General features: G+C 35.1%; 4 protein-coding genes and 1 long non-coding RNA gene across 6 annotated transcripts; 2 read left to right on the forward strand and 3 right to left on the reverse strand.

Annotated features, from left to right (window-relative positions):
- On the reverse strand, nt 1002-4405 carry LOC104771123 (sugar transport protein 13-like). Its single transcript, XM_010495595.2, has 4 exons — nt 4189-4405; nt 3111-3558; nt 2145-2436; nt 1002-1937 (listed from the first exon to the last, which is right to left on the reverse strand). Exons 1-4 carry the CDS (start codon nt 4319-4321, stop codon nt 1233-1235), a joined length of 1578 nt encoding a protein of 525 aa, XP_010493897.1. The 5' UTR covers nt 4322-4405; the 3' UTR covers nt 1002-1232.
- Nucleotides 6361-10189, reverse strand: LOC104771124 (T-complex protein 1 subunit gamma-like). Its single transcript, XM_010495596.2, has 13 exons — nt 10028-10189; nt 9866-9927; nt 9697-9769; nt 9345-9412; nt 9168-9237; nt 8980-9048; nt 8826-8897; nt 8636-8709; nt 7619-8281; nt 7416-7541; nt 7170-7274; nt 6992-7066; nt 6361-6894 (listed from the first exon to the last, which is right to left on the reverse strand). Exons 1-13 carry the CDS (start codon nt 10050-10052, stop codon nt 6709-6711), a joined length of 1668 nt encoding a protein of 555 aa, XP_010493898.1. The 5' UTR covers nt 10053-10189; the 3' UTR covers nt 6361-6708.
- On the forward strand, nt 10981-17969 carry LOC104771126 (phosphoglucan, water dikinase, chloroplastic). Of its 2 annotated transcripts, XM_010495598.2 has the most exons (20): nt 10982-11305; nt 11402-12011; nt 12118-12204; nt 12300-12431; nt 12532-12657; nt 12744-12922; nt 13008-13092; nt 13377-13526; nt 13600-13652; nt 13758-13966; nt 14076-14194; nt 14357-14427; nt 14583-14700; nt 14862-14948; nt 15034-15120; nt 15213-15289; nt 15402-15600; nt 15677-15788; nt 15883-16648; nt 17647-17969. In XM_010495598.2, exons 1-20 carry the CDS (start codon nt 11127-11129, stop codon nt 17783-17785), a joined length of 3585 nt encoding a protein of 1194 aa, XP_010493900.1. In that variant the 5' UTR covers nt 10982-11126; the 3' UTR covers nt 17786-17969. The 2 variants fall into 2 exon arrangements, with proteins under 2 accessions (XP_010493901.1, XP_010493900.1); XM_010495599.2 differs by lacking the exon at nt 15883-16648 and having other exon boundaries at nt 10981-11305; nt 16881-17969.
- Nucleotides 17255-18687, reverse strand: LOC104771125. The gene is made up of 2 exons (XR_764724.2): nt 18574-18687; nt 17255-17374 (listed from the first exon to the last, which is right to left on the reverse strand). It is a non-coding gene; the product is annotated as an uncharacterized LOC104771125 (long non-coding RNA).
- On the forward strand, nt 19075-20271 carry LOC104771127 (two-component response regulator ARR22-like). Its single transcript, XM_010495600.1, has 2 exons — nt 19075-19348; nt 20089-20271. The coding sequence occupies exons 1-2, from the start codon at nt 19124-19126 to the stop codon at nt 20269-20271; spliced, it is 408 nt and encodes a 135-aa protein (XP_010493902.1). The 5' UTR covers nt 19075-19123.

The following is a 22102-nucleotide window of genomic DNA, read 5'->3' on the forward strand; positions in this document are numbered from 1 at the left end:
AATTTATATTTATGAAAAACATACAATAAAAACAACAGCCATTAAAGTTTTAACAGTTAAAGTTTCTACAGCAAAAATCTCTACAGTAAAGTCTCTACAATAAAGTCTTTACAGTCAAAGCATCTACAGCCACAAGTAACAGCCGTTACCAATCATGGCCATAATTTATGTTATTGTTTTTAAAATTTTTTTTGGATAAAACATTAATAAATCATATGCTAAATATGAAGGCTTAAAAAAACACATATATTGTAAGTGTTATATTGTTAATGATTCTAGATAAGTACCCGTGCTATAATACTAGTTAAATTTTATTTCATAGTCTATCTTGTAACCAACTACATAACTTGTAACCAATCAATATATCAATTTCGTAATCTATCTTTGGTTAACGTTGTGCTCTATCGATAAAATACGTGGAAAATAAATTTGTAATATTGTGTTTAAAGATTTTTGGAAACAACGTGATATATGACTACAATCTTCCAAAAATACAGTTTGGAATATCCATGATTTTATTTGTTACCATTAATATATCAATTATCAATTTGGTATATCCCTAGTATTTAGGTGTATATTAATATTAATATATGGATTAATCTATAACCTATCTATAACCTATTTGTAACCATTTATTAAAAATATAAAATCTACAAAAAATATGTTGTGTACTTCCCTTTTATTAAAAAGTAATTTAGAAATAATGGTATACTCAACAAAGCCAAAACAAGACAAATAATCTAGAAAAACCATTATCTCAAACTTTAAGTTGGAAAACTAATTTAAAGTTCTGAATAATAATATACGTACGGGACAAGTACAATAAAAATGTAGTGCAGTTATAATAGTAACGAAAATGTACTGTTGGAATCGCACCGTACCTTACGGTTCTGTTTCATACGAAATCAAACCTATTTGTCGTGCGGTAACGAAATGGCTAATGTGTTGACTACTATGCATAATAGTCCAATAAAACATCTGTTTGTGTAATATGAACAAGAGATCGAACTTGGACTATTAAATATACGTCTTCATTATCTCATAAAAAGAACAGAACACATGTCAGAAATGGTATACTCAACAAAGCCAAAACAAGACTTTACCTATTCACAAACATAGTTCAAAGTAACGAAATTTAGTACATTGTCTTTTCCTTTTCTCTATTTGGTGCGTTTACCAACCTCTTATGCACTCTCTTCTGCTTCTACTTTGGTTATGACTCTTAAACCAATTTAGAGCCGTGTTGAAGGATCAAAGCCGTTAGATTTACCATTATTCTTCTCACCACTCACAAACATTTGATCCTTCTCATCATCCATGAACCTAGCCCAAAACCAATGCTTCTTCCACACTCTCTCAGTCATCTCCTCGATCGGCACATTCTTAGTCTCAGGAAGTAGAAACATCACAAACACAGACATAATCAGAACCCACGCCGAAAAGAAGATGAATATCCCAAACTTGAAATGGCAAAGCATCGAGAGAAAAGCTTGAGCGATGATGAACGTGAAGAGCAAGTTGACGCAGACCGTCACACTTTGTCCCGCGGAACGTGTCTCTAGAGGGAATGTCTCACTCGGGATTAACCACCCGAGCGGTCCCCAAGACCACGCGAAAGCAGCCACGTAAGTGCAGATCATTACCACCACTAAAATTGCAAATCCTTTGGAGAGATTTGTAGAGTGGTCTGTGACTTTGATGCCGAGGATGATGGCGATAACGACTTGAGAGAAGAACATTTGAACTCCAGCTTCAAGAAGTAGAACCCGGCGACCGACTTTGTCAACGGAGTAGATTGAGACTAACGTGGAGAGGACGTTGACAGCTCCGGTAACCACAGCAGAGTAAAGAGAAGCATCACTGCCAAACCCTAATGTGTTGAACAGAACAGGTGCGTAGAACATAATCGCGTTGATTCCAGTACATTGTTGAAATATCTGCAAATATTAGAAAAAAAAAAAAATAAACATCAAATGCAAATTCTACTTTTAAAACTTTTAAAATTGAACACAATGGAATCGAAATTATTGAAACTTGACAAACAATTTAGGGTTTCTTGATCCTAAATTAAGAGCTCTGACAAAATCACATCATTTTAAAGTCTCCAAATCGGATTTAACATGTAGAGAAGTGTTACTACTAACCTGTAAAGCGACGGCGATAATGAGCTGAGGACGATTTCTACATTGAAGAAGGTTTCTAAAAGGGTGTTTAACTTCTTTAGCAAGTCGACTAGCTTCAAGTAGATCAGCAAACTCTGGTTCGACATTGTCAGTACCTCGAATACGACGAAGTACAGCTTTACCTTCATCGAGACGACCTCTTTCTACTAAACTGTTCGGTGTCTCCGTCACCATCAAAGCTCCGACCGTTAGAAGAAGCGCGGGAATACCAGCCAAACCTAAGGATAACCTCCATCCCCATCCTCCTTTAATCCTGCAAACATTTCAAAATTCATTTAGCAATCTCATTTTTAACTCCATTACGGGCCTATGTGCCTATATGTAAGCCCATTAGCTACGTGACAGATCACCGTAAGCATTATAGTCAACGTGGAGAAAAAACAATTGTTAACGACGACTACGTTCAGTGTATAAGACGTAGGCATGTCATGTGGATAGAATTTGCTGAAATCACGGAAGACTTTTTTGATCTACTTATTATAAAAATAAAAAATTTGTCGAAATTTATAAAGTTAAAAGTGCTTTTTTTAATGATAATATTATGAAAAGGGTCTGAAATTTTGAAAAGGTTATAAATAAATTTAAACAAACACGGGAGACAGCCAAAAAGTTTGACAAAAAAAGATCAGTAAATTTGGATAACTTTAGAAAGTACATGAAACGAAATCTTCTTTTTTTTTTCTTTAACAACAAATTAAGGTTTGTGTGAAGTGAAAGAGACAAGTCATGTGGATATTTTTTCAATAGTGTCATGTTAAAGCAAAATTTCTAAAATTATGACCACCATATATTAATTTGGAATTTGGATTATGTATTTTTCGTTTGAAAAAATCTCAAACCCTAAGTTTAGTTTCCACTTTCCACACATTTTTTTTTTTCATATTATCAAATAAAAATGGAAAAAAGTATTAAGGAAGAGATATTTACTTGGCGGTTCCATAGTTGACAAGACTGGCAAAGAGAATACCAATAGTGACATTAAGCTGAAAGAGAATATTAAGACCACCACGGATCCTAGTAGGTGCAATCTCTGACAAGAACAAAGGGACGGCTTGATTAGCGAACCCAACTCCACAACCAAGCAATATCCGGCCTGCGATAAGCATGGCTAGGTCTTGAGCCCCGGCGTTGAGAGCCACACCGATGATGAAGAAAACACCGGCTATGAGCATAGTTAGCCTTCGTCCGAGCGTTCTCGTCGTGTATGAAGCGAAGAACGTAGCGGTTAGACCGGCTAAGTATAGAGATGATGTGAAAAGTTGTAGCCCTTGGTTGTCGTATTTGCAGTAGTTGTTTTGGTCGGCTCCAGCTTCTACTCGCCTGTGAACCACTGGAAAGAACTTTTTGAGAAAGTCTGGCATCGATGTCACTCCACCTGCATAGTCATATTGACGATGTAAAACCATTTAATTTTTTACCGCTTAAGCTAATTTTGAACTTAGAAGATACTCATAATATCAGAGTGCCCAAAATATTGTTTATTAATGTTGATGTGTCATAACCCATGTTCAAATCCAACATTGAGCATATGTGTTGTGTATGTGACAAAATAAAAAGGAATCAATTATGCCAAAGCAAAGAGAAAAACTAAAACCTATGACACTAATTTTGTCAATATACTAGTCAAACAAGGACGGTCTAGCTAGCTAGCTAGATCTTTAGTTGCCAAACTTTTGTTAGCTAAGATTTTAGATTATTTTCTTACTTCTGCTAATTAATTAACATTGAGCTAGTTAGTAAATTTTCATATTGATAAAGTTTTTTTCTTTCTAGTAGTCCTCCATATGTTAGGTGAAATGGTTCTACCAAAGAAGTTATTGGTGGTAGCTGAAAACACAAGCAAGTACTATTTAAAAATCATTACTTGAGAAAACTTGCACTAACAAAAACTTATGCATCCTTGAAATTTAAATCTTGTTCTACTTTTTGTATAATAGAAGATAAAAGGATTGTATTATACATATAGACAGAGAACTAATTAAGAGATGTTAATATATATTCTTACCGGAGACACCGACGTCGTAACCAAACATGAGGCCACCGGTAGCAGCCATGATGCAAGAGATGATGACTATAGGAGTTATCTTTGCCTCAAACTCCACTCCGTTCGCCGAAGTCGCAATTCCTCCTCCGGCCATCCTGAGGATCTCTTCAGAAAGCTAAAATCTAAAAGTTATTTTCTCTTAAAGAGTTAAAAAAGAAACACTTAGTTAATGAGACCATTGTGGTGTTACTTCATTATATAGAGAAGATGAGGCAATGAAGCACAAATAAAATTGTCTGAAGCCAATGAGATGCTTACACGTTTCTATTTATGTTCACATGCTTCTGAGTCATCAAGTCATTGGTCAACAAACGTTTCTTCTATCTCCTTCTGCTTTATGTGGCGTCTCCTTAGTCCTTAGTTGAATATACAATTTGCCTATCATCATAAGTCATAAGTCATAACGCTTCTCTTTCTTGTTATAATATTATCCTCGAATTTTATATTTTTTTGTTATGTTAAATTATAAGATTCTCCTCTCTTATTAGAGTGATTGTTACATTTCTTATATCACTGTCAATATGTTGTGAAAATCTTGCTACCGGCCTAAGCAAATATCTCGTATATACACCTTTTAGAATATGAACGATTCTGGCCGTTACCCTCGTGTGTTCATACAAATTAGCCGACGTCATGTAACGTGTATATCATCTTACTAATTGTATCCATTGCATTGTTTAAATTTTATGGACGTTATATGTATATATGGTGTGAAAGGGACCATATAATCGGATTCAGCATTCTATTTCAGAAAATTATCGAGATGAAAAGATATATTGTAAGAAGTAGACCGACACTACTCCAACCCACCAACCTCCCTAGTTAAGAATATGGATCCAAATCTTATAAAATATATATAATTTGTAACCATATTTGCTCACCACTACTCTATGCAATTATTGTTTACTCTTTCGAATGAGATTATTGGGACAAGATTTCTACAACTAGTCTAAGCCAAATTGTTTCTATTATTAATTTGTGTTGTGTTTACCCATGGCCATGGGTTTCTCATTTGCTGTCACGTTATTTGTGTATATCTACCAACTTGTCACTTTTTGCATAGTTCTTCATGGGTCCATATCTTTAAAAGCCAATAACTATACATGTTTTGGGTTTCTGATAAGACTAATAACCAAATATGCACAGCTATATGCAGCAACAACAACAACAACAACAACAACAACAAAAATCTAACCTTTAATTTAAATAATTCATATTGGTTTTCCCTTTTTTTTTAAGTATGATTATTTTATTTCCTTTGTGACATTTGGTAATTGGAGTTTTAAACTGATATCAGTATTAAAGTACAGCAACACATGCATGCAAATTCAAAATTGAATATTAGTTGTGTGTATAAATTTTATTGCTGAAATATCAAACCACGGAAACCATGGGTTTAATTAATTACGTAAACTATATCCACATGACATATATACAGGTGAAATTAATTACGTAACAAAAATCATATTTGGACCGAAAAGTGTGTGTGTGCGTTTACTTTTCAAACATCATTATCTTCTAAGAAGAGTTTGTAAGAGAGTTGGAGTCAACTATTCAAATTTGACAAACATCAAATGAAATAAACAACAAGTAATAAAACGTGACGATGAACAAATTAGGAAAAGAAAATTACGAAATGTTTTGCTTGTAAAGTGATCTCAGTACAGTGGCAAAAGGTAAATCCATTTGTAGAAAGCACCATCACACCCGAGATCAAGTATCGACTTCTACGAATGTAGGAATTTGGCTAATGAGCCGACCAATTGTGTGGCCCAATGATTACAAAAAAAAATGTCAAAAAATGAAGAAAAAACTGCTGCATAGCATACGTACATAGCTTCAAAGACAAAACGACATCAAAATTTAACTTTTGATTTTTTTGTAGACTCACAGAAACCCAAATTATCTGAACCAAAATCGTATAAACCGATCTCTACACGTAATTTGTTAAACTGAACAAACTAAAAGTGAATTTAAATCTGACAAAACAGAACTTAAGAACAGAAGTCTTCGTATGTATCTTTCCTTATTAACTGGTCTAGTCATAGCTCGAACCGAATCTCTCTATCAAATTTAACTGGTCCGTACGTAATACGCATGAAATGCAGTTAATGGTGTCCAAACAAAAACACATTTGACAATAGCGGTCAACTAAAACAATCCCGTCGAAGTATTTTTTAGATATTCCAACAAAAAACGACACAAACTAAACAAAAGTCTTAACTCCCAGAAATTTCATAAAGACAATAACAACTAGCCGCACTCTAAAAAAAACCCAACAAAGTGACTACGAAAATTCAAAAAAGCTAAGCATTCAGAAGATGACAAAAAGAAAAGAAAAAAACCCTCCACCATCAAAATCTTATCTCACCTAAGATATGGTAGCCAAAAAGTCGAGATTGAAGCCAGGAACCCGATGAAATAGTTAAAACAAGTGAGAACAAAGATTTGGGTTATTATGACTGAAGTGTTTCTCTTCTCTTAGTCGGGAAGAATTTGCTCGTTGTCTGCATCTCCTTCTGTCTCAATGGTAGGCTTTGAAGGTCCAGATCCAGTAGCTTGCTTCTTCTTGATACCACTCACTATATCATCGATCCTCAGAAGCATACACGCAGCTTCTATCGCCGTCTTGAATGTTTGCGCCTTCACATTGTATGAATCCCATATCTGTCAAAGTTTTTAAAAGGTTAGAATCACACTCTTGAGTTACATTAGTTTCTGTTAGTGAGAATCACACCAACGGTAATGGGGTTTAACACCCTACCTTGCACTCTTTCATATCAGCTATTAAACCAGAGTTCCCATCAATACCGGTCCACGCGTTTTCCCCATTTGCGTGCTGCACCAAAACCGACAATTGAAGCATTGAGAAAAGAGTCGGTATATATACTAAAAGAAATGGGAAAGAGAAAGCAGTCGGGGTTGGTAGTCCAGGACATTACCTTCCCTTGTAATGCAGTCATAGTACGGATCACGTTAACCCCACAGTTTTGAGCCAGGGTTCGTGGAATAGCCTCGAAAGCAATGGCAGCTGCTTCATATGGCCACTGTTTATATAAGATTCAGAAAAAAAAAAATAAGTGTGGGAAAAGCATACTTGGCTTCAAAGCTCGATATAGCTTTGCAACAAAAAAAAAAACACACACAATTTTCAGCACGGAAACAAAATGTAATAGAAGCAAGCCAACCTTCTCTATGCCTTCGATTGTTGCACTCTTCTGTTTTAATGTGGCAGAGACGGTTAATTCTGTGGCTCCTCCACCAGGAACGAGCTTTGGGTTTTTGATAATGTTTCTTGCAACAGACATGGCATCCTGTAGTAACAATGTGTCAGGCATAAAAGGTAATGATTGATTAAGACATACGGGTTTGTGAATAAACACCAACGAACCTGTAAATTTCTTTCCACTTCATTGATGAAATCTTTACTTGGTCCCCTTAAGAGTACAGTACACGCTTTGGGTTCTTTGCATTCAACAATGAAAGAAAAGAAATCATCTCCTATTTTCTTGACCTCAAACAAGCCAGCCCCTGTACCAATATCAGACTCCTGCAGTTCGTCGGGTCTGTTCACAATTACTGCTCCACAAGCCTTGGCGATTCTGTTATTGTCAGTTTTTCTCAACCTTCGGATTGCACTAACCCCAGCTTTACTGAAATAGTGACAGGCCAAGTCACTAAGACCCTTCTCTGTGATAACTAAATCAGGTTTGAACTTTAGTATCTGCACGCAAATGTTCTCGATGTATTCCTCTTCCAGCTTCAACAACACTTCCCAGTCTTCTTCTCTGACCAACTCAGCATTGGTTTGATTTTCACCTTTCTTGTACTCAAGGGGGCAGTCGAGAAGAATGATACGTGGGTTAACTATCTTTCTTTTCATTTTACCAGGAGCAACAACATCTTTGTTAAACATAACTCCTTTAAGAACCTCAGAGTCCTCAAACTGACCACCAGGAACCTTCTCAATTTTGATGTACTTTTTAATATCTACCTCCCTCAAACCTTGCCCAAGATCAACACCAACAGTAGTGGTGGCATCAATGGCCAAATCCTAAAAGAACACATAAAGTCATATTAAAACATGGGAGTATGGTATAGTTCTAGAGAAAACTATGTCAAGATGAATACTGAATGTCCAACAATATGTAAGACGTAAATGGTATTTGATGTAAAACTTCATCCTATAAATATTTTAACAAACAGGCGCCATAAGATGACTGGCTAAAGTAAGCAGTCATCAATTTAAAAAATTTCATCTATGGACAAGATTACAGATTACATTCCAAAAGTCACATTTAGATGTATCTATGCCTACTTTCCTAGACGTGTCCAATAAATAGTAAGGAGTATAAAAACCTCAGCAGGTAATGCAAAAGTCAGAGGCTACAGTAATTAAGCTACTTACAGCAATTAGATCTCCAAATTGGCTAGTGAACTTTGTCCCTATGCAGCTCTTGACTAATCCTAGCACTGAAGAACCTGCAAGTCGCACATTCTTCCATCAGTACAAAATTAAATGAAAAGCCAACATAAGAAAACCAAAGTAGCTGGAACTTGACGCCAAATGAACAAACACAAGGTAGAAATGGACTCACGGTCATTGATATCAATTGACATAGCAATTTTGTCAAGAACAGCAATAGAATCTTCGAGAGCCTTAATGTAAGCTGCAGAGAAGAATGCATTCACTAAGATGACAACGAGTTGAGTAACATAACAGCAACAAGCAAACTCATAGTGCTAGCATACCTCGGCATATGACTGTGGGATGGTAATTCTTTTCAATAAATGCTTCTGCAACGTGAAGCATTTCTCCAGCTGTTGAAGGGAAAAAAAAAACACAGAAATGCGGACTTTAAGAACCCATGCTTATGAACAGATCTTCATCCCTGATTTTCTTAATGCCACAATCAAAAAAAAAACACTGCAGCACCTACCTAGAACGATAACTGATGTTGTCCCATCACCAACTTCTTCATCTTGTGTACGGCTCAACTCAATCATTGACTAGAATCACCAGAGTAAATAAAGATGGATGAGTAAACAACTTTTACAGGAAAATAACAAGAAGAGTAGATAGAGAGAGAGAGAGAGAGGCCAGAAGTAAAAGAAACCTTAGCTGCAGGATGAGCAACATCTAGCTCACGAAGAATAGCATTTCCATCATTGGTAACAACAATCCCTGTCAAGATTTAAGAAGAAACAATAACGCCAAGGTTCAGAAAAAAATAAAACCCCCAACTCAAACAGAACTAACAGCACTATTTTTTTTAGGGTTTATATAAATCTAACACAAAAAGTGTACAATAACAACTTCAAATAATAAAAACTACATGAGAACAATAGTCCCAGAGCTAAAAACACTTAAACCTAATATGTTCCTTAGTGAGAGATCTACAACAAATACAGAGAATAGAAAAACCCTAAAAATGAGAATAAAAAATACAAGGTTAAAAAAAAAACTACCTCCACCAGCATCAAGAAGCATCTTCAACATAGAACGAGGACCCAGCGTCGTACGAATGATATCAGCCACAGCCTGTTAACAACAAAACTACAATGATCGGAACCAGAGACACAGTAGCGAGAGAAGGCAAGCATCACCAAGCTATATAGAAAGGGGGGATAAAATTACCTTGGAAGCTTGGATATTACCATGATGAACCTTTCTTCCAGATTCACGCTTTAACGAATCGCCTGAACCATTTTAAGGAGTTAAATCTCGTTACCAAAACTTAAACATCGAGTAAGAGGAAATGAGATCTGGAGGAAGAAAGAGAAATAGAGAGATGCTTACTGAGTACGAGGACCGGTGCTTGCATATTTGCGATCTGAGGTTTTCAGAGTGAAGAGAAGCTTAAAGAGAGAGAGAGAGAGAGAGAGAGAGAGAGAGAGAAAGAGACGGCGAGTGAGTTGCGATTTCAAAGAGCGGCAACTGGGGAAGAAGACTACTCTGATTCCTTCTTTCTCTCCTTCTCTGTTTTCTTTTTCCTTTTCCTTATTAGGTTGAAAAGCCCAATATTTAAAGCCCATTCATATATCTGTTGAAGCCCATAAGCCTTTTTCTTTTTTCATTTGATTTGATCATCAAAACTTTTAATCACACACACTTACCTGTGAGTAGTAATGACTGATGATGCAAGAAAAAATGAAGCGAAATTGAGATAAAACGTTATTTAAAGGTTTAGTGTGATTTACTTTTTTATTACTATTGGTTATGGTTTTTTTCGAATATGACAAAGACATGTTTTTAAATTTCATAGTGTTAGTTTGGTTGTGCATTTTTTCCTAGTACTACTTTGGTATCACTGAGTTTGACTCATGTATGAGATCCGACATTAACATTAACCATAGATAGTTAATCAAAATGTATGGAAACCCCCTACACGCATCAATTTGATCTCATTTATGATAGCGATATTGTTAGTTAGTATGAAGCGTAAGTTCGAACCATTTCCGATAAGATTGTCAATCTTATGCTTCCTTTCTAACTTCAAGAGAAAAATAAATGCTCTAATCTAGTAGTACTAAAATTTTCTAATTAGAGAACGTATCGTATTCCTAGGACAATTTATTTTATGGTGATCTATCTTTACGTACTTTTTACGGAAAGAATGGTTTAAGACTCACGAGTCGAGAGAGTTTTGTTCTTTCCCTTTCTTTTTTATTCATTGGTTAAATAAATAAAAATATTACGTATATTTTTCTCATAGAAGATATTTTTTATATTTTGTACATGTGTGTGTTTGGCAATTTCTTCGATACGAAAAAAGCGAAAACTCTCTATAATTGATTTGATTTTTTTTTTGGTTAATAATGGCTTTTGAATCCTTTGATATACTTTGAAGACTGAACACAAAAACCAAAAATCTCTTATCACCACCACACCACCTTCAATGGAGAGCATTGGAAGCCACCATTGTTGCAGCTCTCCGTTCACCTTCATCACTAGAAACTCATCAACACTTCCAAAACTCGTTAACTTCACTCGCAGAGTTCATCTCACCCACCAATCTCACCGACTCAGAAACTCCTCTTCTCGTCTCACTTGCACTGCTTCTTCTTCCTCCACCATGTATCACTCCTTNTTTTTTTTTTTTTTTTTTTTTAATTTTTCAATCGAAATTGGATGATTTAAGTTTTTAAAAATCGGATTTTGATTTGAACCCAGAGAGGAACAACGGAAGAAGAAAGATGGGTCTGGAACGAAGGTGAAGTTGAATGTGAGGTTAGATCATCAAGTTAACTTTGGTGAACATGTGGCTATGTTTGGATCAGCTAAAGAGATTGGTTCATGGAAAAAGAAATCGCCTTTGAATTGGACTGACAAGGGATGGGTTTGTCAGCTTGAGCTTGACGGTGGTCAAGTTTTAGAGTATAAGTTCGTCATTGTTAAGAATGATGGGTCACTCTCTTGGGAATCTGGTGATAACCGTGTCCTTAAGCTTCCAAATTCTGGGAATTTCTCAGTTGTTTGTCATTGGGATGCTACAAGAGAAACCCTTGATTTGCCTCAGGAGGTTGGTAATGATGGTGGTGGTGGTGGGGACGAGAGGGATAATCATGAGGTTAGTGATGAGAGAGTAGTGGGAAGTGAAAATGGTGCGCAGCTTCAGAAAAGTACATTGGGTGGGCAGTGGCAAGGTAAAGATGCGTCCTTTATGCGTTCTAATGACCATGGTAACAGAGAGGTTGGAAGGAATTGGGATACTACTGGTCTTGAAGGCACAGCTCTTAAGATGGTTGAAGGTGATCGTAACTCTAGGAATTGGTGGAGAAAGGTATCAATTTTTTTGGACTTTTGGTTTCCTCTTAATTGTCTACCTTTGAAGCTGGCAAAGAATGAAACATATCTTATTGTGAAATGTGTTTATGTGTGTGTTCAAGCTTGAAATGGTACGCGAGGTTATAGTTGGGAGTGTTGAGAGGGAGGAACGATTGAAGGCGCTCATATACTCTGCAATTTATTTGAAGGTTCCTCTCTTTTCTTTTTATAGCCTAAGTTATCTTCTCTTATGTGTTTGGGATTTACCTTTTTAGTTTGTTTGTTTGTCTGGCTTGTTATGCAGTGGATAAACACAGGTCAGATTCCTTGCTTTGAAGATGGAGGGCATCACCGTCCAAACCGGCATGCCGAGATTTCCAGGCTTATATTCCGGGAGTTGGAGCACATTTGCAGTAAGAAAGATGCTACGGCTGAGGTGACACATTTATTTGCTTTCACAGCCTCCCCTCTCAAAAGTTTTGTAGCTGGTGTGTCCATAGTAGTTTCTCTAAGTTGGATATGATTTTATATGGTAGGAAGTGCTTGTTGCTCGAAAAATCCATCCGTGTTTGCCTTCTTTCAAAGCAGAGTTTACTGCAGCTGTCCCTCTAACTCGAATTAGGGACATAGCCCATCGCAATGATATTCCTCATGATCTCAAGGTAATAATAATACACTTTCTAGTTTTTTTCTTTTCTCATTAGATCAGCTACTGTCAAAGTATTCATATAACCCATCTTTGTTCCAGCAAGAAATCAAGCATACCATACAAAATAAGCTTCACCGGAATGCGGGTCCAGAAGATCTAATTGCAACAGAGGCGATGCTTCAAAGAATTACCGAGACCCCAGGAAAATACAGTGGAGATTTTGTTGAGCAATTCAAAATATTCCATAATGAGCTTAAGGATTTCTTTAATGCTGGAAGGTACTATATTTCTGAAACCAAACCTATTCTTTCATTTGACTATGATGGTACTGTATAGTTCAATAGCTCTTGTATCTTGTTGCAGCCTCACTGAACAACTTGATTCTATGAAAATTTCTATGGATGATAGAGGTCTTTCTGCTCTCAATTTGTTTTTTGAATGTAAAAAGGTAAGCTCACACATGTCTCTTTTCTTGATTTGGTGCAAAATTTTGGGTTTTCTTGCATGATTTTCTGAAGTGGTATGCCCTAGACACAACAAATGTTAAATTAATAATTATTATCCAGCGTAAGGATGTAGTTTGTAATTGATAATCACCCCGTCCTTGGTTGCATGTTGTTATGTGTCCATAACAATCAAATCATTTGATAAATTGTGCATGTTATACACATTCATTGTAAACTTTGTTACTGTGATCTCTTCATAGTCTGACTGCGAAATTCATATTTTCAGCGCCTTGACACATCAGGAGAATCAAACAATGTTTTAGAGTTGATTAAAACCATGCATTCTCTGGCTTCTCTAAGAGAATCAATTATAAAGGAACTTAATAGCGGTTTGCGTAATGATGCTCCTGATACTGCCATTGCAATGCGCCAAAAGGTGAACTGTTTTAAACAACCCAGCAGAATCATGTTGCAATTAATTTACTTATATAGTTTGCTCGTGTCATTAGTGGCGCCTTTGTGAGATCGGCCTCGAAGACTACTTTTTTGTTCTACTAAGCAGGTGTGCATAAGATTCTGATTGCTTTTTATAGCTTAATTTCGTTCGGAAGTTATTAAAAATCCTGCTTTGATTCTCCGTCGTATGTGTCTTCAATGATTTGAGTAGATTCCTCAATGCGCTTGAAACTATGGGAGGAGCTGATCAACTGGCAAAAGATGTGGCATCAAGAAAGGTTGCCTCGTGGAATGATCCACTAGATGCTTTGGTGTTGGGTGTTCACCAAGTAGGTCTCTCTGGTTGGAAGCAAGAAGAATGTTTAGCCATTGGAAATGAACTCCTTGCTTGGCGAGAGAGAGACCTACTTGAAAAAGAAGGTATTCCTTCTCTGACTTTATGTCAACTCGTTCTGTCTCGTTCTGTTTTACCTTGACGTGTGAGGCTAGTATTATAAGCTGAAATGCTGTTTATTTTTTTTCCACGAAGGGGGAGAGGATGGAAAAACCATTTGGGCCATGAGGCTGAAAGCAACACTTGATCGAGCACGCAGATTAACAGCAGAATATTCTGATTTACTTCTTCAAATATTTCCTCCTAATGTAGAGGTACACATCGTTCCATGCCTTACATTTTGAAGTTAGTGATGCAACTTCTATTATAGTTCAAATTCGTTTGGCCACATTCGTTTCTTTCACCAGGAAAAGGATATGCGAGACTAAATTATCACTCCTCTGCTAATCTAATTAAATCGTTCTTTATCATTTCAGATTTTAGGAAGAGCTCTAGGAATTCCAGAGAATAGTGTCAAGACCTATACAGAAGCCGAGATTCGTGCTGGGTAAGTTAGGCTTTTACTTCCTAGTACTTAGTTTAAGCTGTACAAGCAATCTGATGAAAACATTTGAGATTGTTTTCAGAATCTTTTCTTGCTTATTTTACTCATAGTCCTCTCTCTGTAATTTACTCTGACCGTACATGTGTTGTGCTTCACAGCATAATTTTTCAGATCTCAAAGCTCTGCACTGTTCTTCTAAAAGCTGTAAGAAACTCACTTGGTTCTGAGGGCTGGGACGTCGTTGTACCTGGATCAACTTCTGGGACATTAGTTCAGGTGCGTGGAGAACGCAAATTACTACTCTGTGATATATTTTCGTTTGCTATTATTGCATCATTTACTTGGCTGAGAATTTTCAACTTTGCTATGCCTTACGCTTTGTAACTTTGATGAGAATTCGTATTTGTAAATATTTTTTCTGGCTCTTATGACTGCAGGTCGAAAGCATTGTTCCAGGATCATTGCCAGCAACTTCTGGTGGTCCTATTATTCTCTTGGTCAACAAAGCTGATGGCGATGAAGAGGTTTTTGACATACACTCTTCCTTACCATGTTTCATATTTCATAACATCATGTACTAAAGATTACTTATATAACTTGCTTTGACAGGTAAGTGCTGCTAATGGGAACATAGCCGGAGTCATGCTCCTGCAGGAACTGCCTCACTTGTCTCACCTTGGCGTTAGAGCGCGGCAGGCACTAACCTTTTTACCCCCATTTTTCCTCCCTGAATATCTACTAAAGAAGTGCATTGTTGAAAACTCCTCATTTCGCATAATTTTTCGCAGGAGAAAATTGTCTTCGTGACATGTGATGACGATGACAAGGTCGCTGATATACGACGACTTGTGGGAAAATTCGTGAGGTACCCTTTTTCCGATGTTATCATCATCATCACATATTAATATTCAATCTCCCGTTAAGCAAGAAAACTCATGTCTCTTCTTTATTGTTTTTTTCAAATATAAAACTTACAGGTTGGAAGCATCTCCAAGCCATGTGAACCTGATACTTTCAACTGAGGATAGGAGTCGCATTTCCAAATCCAGTGCGAACAAAAAAACGGATAAGAATAGCTTATCTAAGAAAAAGACGGATAAGAAAAGCTTATCTACTGATGATAAAGAGTCAGCACCTGTTTCCTCATCTTCCGATAGCCTCCTTTACTCATCCAAGGTGAAATATTGATATCTCTGTGAGTCCGTGCACTTGACATTCAGATTGCTTACTGATAGAAAACTTTCATCCATAGGATATCCCTAGTGGAGGAATCATAGCACTTGCTGATGCAGATGTACCAACCTCTGGTTCAAAATCTGCTGCATGTGGTCTTCTTGCATCTTTAGCAGAAGCCTCTACTAGTGGTAAGGTTTTATTAATGTGTAAGGGGACGAAATTGCTGGAACCAAATCATATGTCTTTCTAAACTACTTTGTTTGGTTTCTTATGAATGAGCAGTGCACAGCGAACATGGAGTTCCAGCATCATTTAAGGTTCCAACTGGAGTTGTCATACCTTTTGGATCTATGGAATTAGCTTTAAAGCAAAGTAATTCGGAAGAAAAGTTTGGGTCTTTGTTAGAAAAGTTAGAAACCGCCAGACCTGAGGGCGGTGAGCTTGACACCATATGCGATCAGATCCATGAAGTGATGAAGTCATTGCAAGTGCCTAAAGAAACAATCAACAGCATAAGCAAAGCGTTTCCCAAAGACGCTCGTCTCATTGTTCGTTCAAGCGCTAACGTCGAGGACTTAGCTGGAATGTCAGCTGCAGGACTCTATGAATCAATCCCCAACGTGAGTCCCTCAGATCCTTTGGTGTTTTCAGGTTCGGTTTGCCAAGTTTGGGCTTCTCTCTACACAAGAAGAGCTGTTCTAAGCCGTAGAGCTGCTGGTGTCACTCAAAAAGAAGCTTCAATGGCGGTTCTTGTTCAAGAAATGCTTTCGCCGGACCTATCTTTTGTTTTGCACACGGTCAGTCCAGCTGATCCAGACAGTAATCTTGTAGAAGCCGAGATTGCTCCTGGTTTAGGTGAGACTTTAGCTTCAGGGACAAGAGGAACACCATGGAGAGTCGCTTCGGGTAAACTCGATGGGATTGTGCAAACCTTAGCTTTCGCAAACTTCAGCGAAGAGCTTATTGTGTCAGGAACAGGTCCTGCTGATGGTAAGTACGCTCGCTTGACCGTCGACTATAGCAAGAAACGGTTAACCGTTGACTCAGTNACTGATAGAAAACTTTCATCCATAGGATATCCCTAGTGGAGGAATCATAGCACTTGCTGATGCAGATGTACCAACCTCTGGTTCAAAATCTGCTGCATGTGGTCTTCTTGCATCTTTAGCAGAAGCCTCTACTAGTGGTAAGGTTTTATTAATGTGTAAGGGGACGAAATTGCTGGAACCAAATCATATGTCTTTCTAAACTACTTTGTTTGGTTTCTTATGAATGAGCAGTGCACAGCGAACATGGAGTTCCAGCATCATTTAAGGTTCCAACTGGAGTTGTCATACCTTTTGGATCTATGGAATTAGCTTTAAAGCAAAGTAATTCGGAAGAAAAGTTTGGGTCTTTGTTAGAAAAGTTAGAAACCGCCAGACCTGAGGGCGGTGAGCTTGACACCATATGCGATCAGATCCATGAAGTGATGAAGTCATTGCAAGTGCCTAAAGAAACAATCAACAGCATAAGCAAAGCGTTTCCCAAAGACGCTCGTCTCATTGTTCGTTCAAGCGCTAACGTCGAGGACTTAGCTGGAATGTCAGCTGCAGGACTCTATGAATCAATCCCCAACGTGAGTCCCTCAGATCCTTTGGTGTTTTCAGGTTCGGTTTGCCAAGTTTGGGCTTCTCTCTACACAAGAAGAGCTGTTCTAAGCCGTAGAGCTGCTGGTGTCACTCAAAAAGAAGCTTCAATGGCGGTTCTTGTTCAAGAAATGCTTTCGCCGGACCTATCTTTTGTTTTGCACACGGTCAGTCCAGCTGATCCAGACAGTAACCTTGTAGAAGCCGAGATTGCTCCTGGTTTAGGTGAGACTTTAGCTTCAGGGACAAGAGGAACACCATGGAGAGTCGCTTCGGGTAAACTCGATGGGATTGTGCAAACCTTAGCTTTCGCAAACTTCAGCGAAGAGCTTATTGTGTCAGGAACAGGTCCTGCTGATGGTAAGTACGTTCGCTTGACCGTCGACTATAGCAAGAAACGGTTAACCGTTGACTCAGTGTTTAGACAGCAACTTGGTCAGCGACTTGGTTCGGTTGGTTTCTTCTTGGAAAGAAACTTTGGCTGTGCACAAGACGTTGAAGGTTGTTTGGTTGGTGAAGATGTTTACATTGTTCAGTCAAGGCCACAACCTCTGTAGAGTCTTTTATCTTTCTATAAAGCTAATAAAACAAAAAAAATGTCAGAAATGTAAGATCTGCATTTGCTTCATTATCAGATGTGAAGGTATGTTTAATAATGATATAATTTTTTTTATGGCTTTTTTGTCAAGCTAATAATGATATACTCCCTCTGTTGTTTTCATAAATAGTGTGTTTTCGAGATTTTGTTTGTTTCATAATATAAAATGTTTTCAACTTTTTAGGCAACTTTTATATTAATTTTATATTTTTTATGCAGTCTTGTTTATCATTTTGGTTAAAAAATTTTAAAATAGACAATTCTTTTTTTTTTTGTCAAACAAAGTAGACAATTCTTATTATGTGTTTTTAAGTGAAACATCTTATATTTTGAGAGTATGATTTTAGTAAAGTTTTTTTTGGTAATTATCAATTCTAATGAATCGTTTGGTTTGAAGATTAACCGAATGATGTGAATAGATTATGGTTTGGTTCGGTTTTAATGCACATCTCTGGATCAGTTTTAATTAAAATAAAATTTCAAACCAAATATAATAGGTAATCTTCTTTATAATATATACTTAGAGATATCTTTGGACAAAAATAATATGTACAAGATTTTTTGTCATATCACAGTGTCACTTTTGGTTTACAAAATAAATTTCAAATCTGATGGGATCCGGTGCATTAGTGATGGTATGATCGCATCCATGAATTTCAAATCTTAGACGTAAATATTGATAAATCTTAGAATATTCAAAAACAAAAGATGACAGAATTTTCTTTTCTCCTAATAGTAAATTACNACCTATCTTTTGTTTTGCACACGGTCAGTCCAGCTGATCCAGACAGTAACCTTGTAGAAGCCGAGATTGCTCCTGGTTTAGGTGAGACTTTAGCTTCAGGGACAAGAGGAACACCATGGAGAGNTAGTAATAAATGATAAATATGATTATTTGCTTTATTCATGTCTTGTTTCTCACATCGTGTTTTTTGGCTAATTAATATCTCAAGAATACGACATTGATTGAACTAAATCTTAAACCCTCAATCTCAAAGCTAATCTCGTGAAAATATAAAACCCTCTAAAGTAAGCAACGGCTAAGATTCATTACTGAAAATAGAAAAGTAAATAAAACCACTAGATCTCCTACGAATCCAAAAACACAATCTAACTGATACTGTTTTTATGTTCCATAAAATTGTTGATTCTTTGCCAATGTTCTTTTCTCCATTATATATTAGATTGTATATATATATGAGTTTTCACCAAACATAAAATTCTACTAGAAATTTTCATATTTTTTGTTTTGCACAAAGAAACGAGAAGAAGAAGAATTAAAAAAAAAATAAAAAGGATGACGAGAGAAGAGCTTCCAAATTTGGCAGAGTCGAAGTTAACAGCTTTGGTCGTAGATGACAATTTCGTAAACCAAAGCATACATCAAAAACTTTTGGCTCGTTTAGGGATTCAAAACGATGTCGTTTGTAACGGGAAAGAAGCTGTTGACGCTCATTGTTCCGGTAGAAACTATGATCTTATTCTTATGGATATGGACATGCCCATCATGAATGGTATTCAGGTAACTACTTATTTGTGATTCTTTACTCTTTAAACTTGATACTATTAAAGTTTAAGAAACGATTTGGACTCTAATATATGGTTATATTAACTCTGTTAGCTATAAGAAAAAAAATCATCAAGAGAGCAATATTTTTTCTTTTGATATGTTACAACATTAATAAGAAATATTAGATCATTAACTTAGGTTAATTTGTTTTTTCATCTTATTTTTTATTTGAGAATTCTTCCATCTTAAACTTTTTGTAGTTTTGTTGGTCATGAGCAAATTTTTGTTTAAGGTATATTAGATTTGTCAGAATATTTTGTTTAGAGGTTGTAGACCATAATTTCTATGTATATTTTTTTGTCAAAAATGAAATATGCTAAAAACCGGGTAGGAATATTATTTTGTAGAACCTATAAAACATACATGAAAAAATTATATATGGTCCGTCTAACCGATGAAGTTGGGTTTAATGCTTCTCTTATTATTTAAAGAGTATTACGAGAACCAAAGATCAAGCAAGATCCAGAGATCTAGCAAGATCAAACGGAAAATCACATCTTGACCGTTCGATCTTGCTCGATCAATTTTTTTATTTTTCTAATAAATAGGCATGATATAGAAGAAAAAAATAGTTTCTAAAAAATAAGATATTGATGAGTAGTTTCATGCTACCATTATTTTTAAGGAATTATATACAAAAAAAGTTGATTGGATTCTTTTCTTTTTTTTGTTGATTGAATATTGATATATAGGCGACAAAGAGACTAAGGGAGATGGGGATAGAGAGCAAGATAGCAGGAGTAACGACTAGAGCTAACGAAGGAGAGAAGAAAGAGTTTATGGAAGCTGGCCTTAATGACTTTCAAGAGAAACCTCTTACTATCTCTAAGCTTCTCTCTATTCTTCATAAACTTGATTTTTATGTCCAAACCTAACTAATCTCCATATTAATTCTCAATTGTAGTAGTATTACTTTTAAAAATATTAATCACTACTCTTATTCTATAACATTATTAATTTCTTGTATTTTAATACCTCAAAAAAAACACCTCAAATCTATATACTTATTTAAGCAATCCTTTAAACAAATAACCCTATTCCATGTAAAATATTAAACAAAATGCCACTGTATTTTAATACAAAATATAATAACAGAATTTTAATATTAATTTGTTGTAACCTGAAAATGATTATCCAAAAAATAGTAATTATTAATTTATTAGATTACAAGAAATAATTTATAAAATAATTTCGAAATTATTTAATAAAATAATAATAAAATTATTTCGAAATTATGTAATAAAGTAATAAAAAATATTATTTTGAAATTATGTAATAAAATAATTAAACAGATTCTATTTATTGTTTCAGAAATCTTAGGAAACAATAACAAACTATTTAGAAAATTATTAAACTTAAATTTATTTATAAAACTAAGATTAAATATTTACATATCTAAATCATTTAATAATAACAAATATATATTAAAATTAGGATACAACATTGTTTATATTTTTAAAATATATCTATATACTTATTTAAGCTATGTTGTTAAAAATTTAACCAGTTCTGATGTGACATATTACGAAAATGTTATTATATTTTAATTATTCTAATAACTAAAAAAAGAAAAATTTAGATTTGTTTACAAAATAATAAAACTCTATTTATTGTTTCATAAATCTTAGAAAATAATAACAAACTATTTAATTGGCTAAAACTTAATTGTTTATACACAATATTCACTATATAAAGAATATTAAGTGTATAATATTGATAATGTTAAATCATGGCAGTATGTAAAAATAGTTTTATACACTTAGTATAAAATAAATAATAATATCAATATCCACATGTTATTTGTTTAAAGGGTTGCTTAAATAAGTATATAGATTAAAAAATAACTATATTTTTATACACTTAGTATTAACAAATAACAATATCAATATCCACAGGTTATTTGTTTAAAGGGTTGCTTAAATAAGTATATAAATTAAAAAATAACTATATTTTTATAAGAATAAAAAACAAAACCTGATAAATATCTAAAAAAAATTTTGGGATTTATTTTAAATATATATATATATATATATATACTTATAAAAATATAGTTATTTTTTAATCTATATACTTATTTAATATTATACATATTCACTATATAAACAATATTAAGTGTATAATATTGATAATATACATAACCTAATTGTAATTTTCACCTATAAAATTAATATACAACATGTTATACCAGTAACTTCAATTTGTAAATTTGGTATATTAAGATCTCTAAACACGATCACATCAATTTGTAATACCAAATCACTGGTCAAGACATGTTTTGTTGGATTTTTTTAGCTTTACCGAATGTATAATTAACGAATTTGATATTGCACCAAACCAAAATAGTAGTACCAACTATGGGTCAAAATCAGAGTATGACCTTAAGTAAATTAAATATATGATTTTATAAAATGTATAGAATTAATAAATTTTCTACTATTATTTTGTAACAAACAAATCTAAATTTACATAAATATTTCCTCACGCTGGTAATATTATTCTACAAAATATTAACGTGTATTTATGAGTCGGGTAATAAAACGAGTAATGAGACGGGTAACGAAACGGTCAAAAATTAAATTAATATCCGATACTCGATCATTATTCATGGATAATATAATTATTATACCCTTCACTCGACCCTAAAGATGCGGGTACCTTTTTCGGGACGGATACAAACGAAAAAACGGGTTCAATACGGGTATCGGT

Source organism: Camelina sativa, chromosome 20, assembly GCF_000633955.1.
Source record: "Camelina sativa cultivar DH55 chromosome 20, Cs, whole genome shotgun sequence".
In the NCBI taxonomy this organism is placed as follows: domain Eukaryota; kingdom Viridiplantae; phylum Streptophyta; class Magnoliopsida; order Brassicales; family Brassicaceae; genus Camelina; species Camelina sativa.

What these genes read in the sequence shown, in the direction of transcription:
- LOC104771126 (XM_010495599.2), top strand. Translation starts at nt 11,127, where the DNA reads ATGGAGAGCATTGGAAGCCACCATTGTTGCAGCTCTCCGTTCACCTTC. An exon ending in GCTTCTTCTTCCTCCACCAT is followed by an intron (nt 11,306 to 11,401) that starts GTATCACTCCTT and finishes ATTTGAACCCAG; the next exon opens with AGAGGAACAACGGAAGAAGA. An exon ending in ACTCTGCAATTTATTTGAAG is followed by an intron (nt 12,205 to 12,299) that starts GTTCCTCTCTTT and finishes CTTGTTATGCAG; the next exon opens with TGGATAAACACAGGTCAGAT.
- LOC104771123 (XM_010495595.2), bottom strand. Translation starts at nt 4,321, where the DNA reads ATGGCCGGAGGAGGAATTGCGACTTCGGCGAACGGAGTGGAGTTTGAG. An exon ending in TTACGACGTCGGTGTCTCCG is followed by an intron (nt 3,559 to 4,188) that starts GTAAGAATATAT and finishes ATGACTATGCAG; the next exon opens with GTGGAGTGACATCGATGCCA. An exon ending in GTCAACTATGGAACCGCCAA is followed by an intron (nt 2,437 to 3,110) that starts GTAAATATCTCT and finishes AAATGTTTGCAG; the next exon opens with GATTAAAGGAGGATGGGGAT.
- LOC104771127 (XM_010495600.1), top strand. Translation starts at nt 19,124, where the DNA reads ATGACGAGAGAAGAGCTTCCAAATTTGGCAGAGTCGAAGTTAACAGCT. An exon ending in CCATCATGAATGGTATTCAG is followed by an intron (nt 19,349 to 20,088) that starts GTAACTACTTAT and finishes ATTGATATATAG; the next exon opens with GCGACAAAGAGACTAAGGGA.
- LOC104771124 (XM_010495596.2), bottom strand. Translation starts at nt 10,052, where the DNA reads ATGCAAGCACCGGTCCTCGTACTCA. An exon ending in AGCACCGGTCCTCGTACTCA is followed by an intron (nt 9,928 to 10,027) that starts GTAAGCATCTCT and finishes AAAATGGTTCAG; the next exon opens with GCGATTCGTTAAAGCGTGAA. An exon ending in TGACTGCATTACAAGGGAAG is followed by an intron (nt 7,067 to 7,169) that starts GTAATGTCCTGG and finishes GTTTTGGTGCAG; the next exon opens with CACGCAAATGGGGAAAACGC.